General features: G+C 40.3%; 1 protein-coding gene across 1 annotated transcript in view; it reads left to right on the top strand.

Moving 5' to 3' along the window:
* Window positions 1-182: 182 nt before the first annotated feature.
* Window positions 183-4,108, top strand: part of CRIM1 (cysteine rich transmembrane BMP regulator 1) — a 54,555-nt gene continuing 50,629 nt past the window's right edge. Inside the window, exons 1-3 of the mRNA XM_019613495.2 lie at window positions 183-307; window positions 1,204-1,312; window positions 3,865-3,981. Coding sequence (XP_019469040.1) covers window positions 183-307; window positions 1,204-1,312; window positions 3,865-3,981 — 351 coding nt within the window. The remainder of the gene's footprint in view (window positions 308-1,203; window positions 1,313-3,864; window positions 3,982-4,108) is intronic.

Genomic DNA, 4,108 nt, shown 5'->3' with positions numbered 1-4,108 from the left:
GAGCGGGGCGGCGGCGTTCCGGCCGGATGGGGAGGCCCGGTCCGGCCGAGGGGGAACGATGCCCGTCTGTGCTGCACCGCTGGGCCTCCGGGCACGGGCCTAACGCTGCACCCCGCTTTCGCCGGGTCCCCGGTTGATCTGGCTTCTGGCCGAACGTACGTTTGGAATGACGCGTGGAAAGTATGGGAACGGCATCTCCGAGTTTTGCAGCCGTGGTCGTTGCTTTCTCCCGTCGGCAACGGAGCGCTTCAGGCCTGTGCTGCCTTCCTGTTTTTAACTTCATTTTTAAAAATTACTACACCTTATGGTAAATTTCACTCTCAGATTACTTCATGAGGAACACTGCGGTATTTCTTTTACTTTGAGGTTAGTCGGTTGGAATGCCCTATCCCAAGAGAAGGGCCAAAAAAAGCCCCTCAGCAGATGCCTGGCTATCTGGTACCATCAGGGAGGTCATCACTGAGCTGTGAGTCAGAGGCATTGCTCAGTGCTGAGCCCTATGAGCCTGGCTATGCAACCGCTCCAGACACGCACCCACATTGCAGTGCTTCCAGGCAGTCCAAGATCTGAACTGCTGTACCAGAGTAGGACTGCGTGTGCGAGCTGCTTGTATGTAGAAATGATTAAGATGAGCTGTAAAGAAGAATGGTGAGCTGCGGTCAGCAAGAGTACTGTTGGATAAAGCAAAATTCTTTGTAACTTTGTTTTTCTGTGATAAATGGGAAAAAAGCGTTATGAAAGGTAACGCAAGCTGTAAAAATAGAGGTTTGGCTTAGATGTTGCTGTCAGCCTCCGCTACTTCTTGACTTTAATCTGCAGGAGGCAAGGAAGACAGGAACAACTGTGGGAAAAGAATTTCTAGCTGATCTCAAGTTTCAATAGGGAAAGCCTTGCCCACTCCCCAGGAAGATTTTGAGTGGAGTTATATTATTAGAAATAAGGCTGTCACGTTTTTTTTTTTTTTTACCTTTTGCTTTACTTTAATGTTCTGCCTAAATTTTGGATTTAAACTGAGAAATAATTGATGTTTATTAAAAAAAAACTTGGCTTCTTGAATCTGGAGCATAATAAAAATATTGTCAGTAAATTGCAGGTGAATATTTAGGGAGGAAAATTGATACTCATAGGCAGAAAGATATTTCTATTACAGGTATGCTTACTCTGTTATGCTGTACGTTTTAATTCCTCTTTTCCTTTCTCCAGGATTTGGAATGCTTTGACCGATAATTATGGTAACGTAATGCCAGTTGACTGGAAATCTTCCCACACCAGAGCTTTGCACTTGCCAACTCTGAACCTTTCAGAAAAAGGGGTAAGTTCTAATCTGCAGAAATACCCTTTTTGAATCTCTTACACTCAGCAGGGAAATAAAGCAATTTGCATTTGTATAAAGGACTGTTGCTACTAAATAGATTAAAATATTTTGCTTGATATTAGACATGAGAAAAACAATTGTTGATGTATGTTTGCTTCTTCTTGGATTGGAGTGACATGGGGTTAAATGGAGGCCTTTGGAGGCCAGTGCTACTTAGACCACAGCATGGTAGACAGTTGTACAATGAAAAAGTTTTTATCTGAAGCACTTTCTCCTTTTCATTTCATTTTGAAGAATGTTCTGGGTAAGGGAGGAAAACTTAGTTCTGTTTTTGTTTTCTTATTTAACAAATGAATAGTTTCCTAGAGAAGGAAGAGCTTCAGTGAGGTTTATGAAAGAGGTTGTCCTCTGAGCTTCTTACACGTGGATTAAAACACTTGAGGAAGAAAGCTAGGAAGAATTCTCATCTCTCAGGTCTTCTGAGGGAACAAGTTGTTTAAGCATGGTGAAGTTGGATTATGTTGTAAAAATATCTCAGTGTGTAACCTGAGAATAGGTTAATGCTTTGATTTTTGCCATCCATTAAGGAATCCATAGCTACTTTTTATGCTGACAAGAGCAGTGATTGTTCTAGTGAAAAGGATAGCAGAAAAAAAAAATGACCATCTTCCCCCGCAGAGTCTCTGTCATTCTCTGTTGGAGTCTGATGATTATCTCTTGATTTTTGACTTACATGTATTCTAATTTTTATTTATAGCATGCTCAGACTTTCTAAGCGATTTTAAAGTAATTAAATCCATACATTTAAAGTTAAAAACAGTTGCAGCCCCCTGTGCTGTGTTCGTGTTTATGTGACTGAAACAGTGGACTGGAAGGTTGATTTTGTAATAAGTAACCAGTTACCATATACAAATATTTAATGGAATTTTTGTAAGGAAATTATGAAGGAACTACATAAATATGAAGCTGTGTTGCTGGATTATAAAGAATCTTAGGTATGCTGGAAGTAGAAAAGAAATTAGTTTATGAAATAGACATATCTCAAGTTTTTTCAGCTTCCACTCCACCTGGCATGCCTTTGGATGTCTGAAGCCCATCTGTTTGGAGGCATTCAGCACCATTTCTTTTCCTACTTCTCTGGATATGTGACAGCACATATGGACCAGCTAATAGCTTGTTTTAACTTTCTTACAATAATGCTAACAGCTAAGCAATGCTTCCTTGATGTGTTTGAAGCTAGTAATATGCCATTGGATTTGAGCTTAAGGTATTTCTCTTCCTCTTCTAGGAGGTGAAAACGTAAGGTAAATGAGGTTGGTTCATCAAATCTTTGTTGCTTCGACATCACAGATCTCTGAATACTTTTACACAGCTCTGGCAGCAAAAGGGGAAGCTGGGAGGAAGTGTTGTGCAGTGGTGCAAGGAACAGAGTTGCGTAACTGCTTTTATTATATTATTGTTAGATTTCTTCCAGACGTGTCGCTGCCAGAATTGATCTGTTCGGCAGGTACAAAAGCTGAAGCTGCCAGTGCAAGGAGTGGGAGTGTGGGGCCTGAAATGGGCACGCAGTGTGGCTGGGTGCACTGCCAGGTGGGCCTGTTGGTGTCAGCTGTGCTTTGGGCTGTTTTAATTGGTTTTTTAGCTTAACCATCAGAATATATTCTGTGAGTCTCTTAAAATGTTGTTTCTGGGGATGTGAGGAAAGAGGAGCTGACCTCCTTCTGGATGTGCTGTTACCCTTGCTTACCATCTCATAGATGTTGACCGTTTCAGGACTGCAGACGTGAACGAATGTCGTAACTGAGATGTGTCTGTGTGGTGGGTGAGCAGATGTTCCAAGTGGAGGCCTGTGACTGCGTGGTTAGTCCAGATTCTGGAAAAAAGAGGACACCCGCCTTCTTTCTGATGCATGAAGAAATACAAATTGTGTGTTTTCAAATGATTTTAGCTTTTCTAGGTTGTTTTGGCTGGAATGTGATAACAGACAAAATGCAGAAAAAGAATGTTATTTATACATATTAAAATATTTGTAAATAAGCTATAATATGTCAGAGTATGAAAGTGAAATATATGTGACGAATGAAGAAGGAGACTTAAGGAAACATTCTATTTTTAGAACAATTTTTAATTGCTTTCATTGTGTGAAAAAAATGAAACTCTAAAAGCACATAAAATCACAGATTAATATTTATTCTACGTAGGTTTCCACTCCACGCTGAATAACGTCAGTCTTCTTTTAAGGCAACTGCCTGCTTTAAATATCTCCGTTGGGCGGCAGCTTTCCCTACAGATATCTACGTGACGTTGTATATGTGGTCTTTAAATGCTGAGTTCTTCATCTTTCAAGAGAGACGCCTCTCTTACTATTTCAGTGGTAAAGATGCTTCAGTTTCTGGGTGCTTGACAGCGAAAAGCATTGATACCAGTATTATGGGCAAGGAAAATGTTTTGTTTGTGAAACTCTACATTAGTTCCCCTTTTGTTTCCTTTATAATTTCTGTCTATGTATTTTTATTTGTGTGTGTGTGTTCAATTTTCATGCTTTCTAGGTAAATGATAACTTGAACCTTGATCTGTCAGATGATGAAGAGCTGAGAGAACAGCTGGACATGCATTCCATCATTGTTTCCTGCATTAATGATGAACCATTGTTCACAGCAGAACAGGTACATTTTTCAGCACAGTGGTGATATTGTAGTATTTTCTTTTCACCTGTGAATTATATTCTTCTTCCTTGCTGTTTACAGGAGCTAGCTTTCTGGATTGGTTTTGGTTTTGGGTTTTTTTTTTTTT

Source organism: Meleagris gallopavo, chromosome 2, assembly GCF_000146605.3.
Source record: "Meleagris gallopavo isolate NT-WF06-2002-E0010 breed Aviagen turkey brand Nicholas breeding stock chromosome 2, Turkey_5.1, whole genome shotgun sequence".
NCBI lineage: Eukaryota > Metazoa > Chordata > Aves > Galliformes > Phasianidae > Meleagris > Meleagris gallopavo.
Note: the sequence above shows the minus strand (reverse complement) of the source record. Positions and strands in the feature narration are given on the sequence as shown.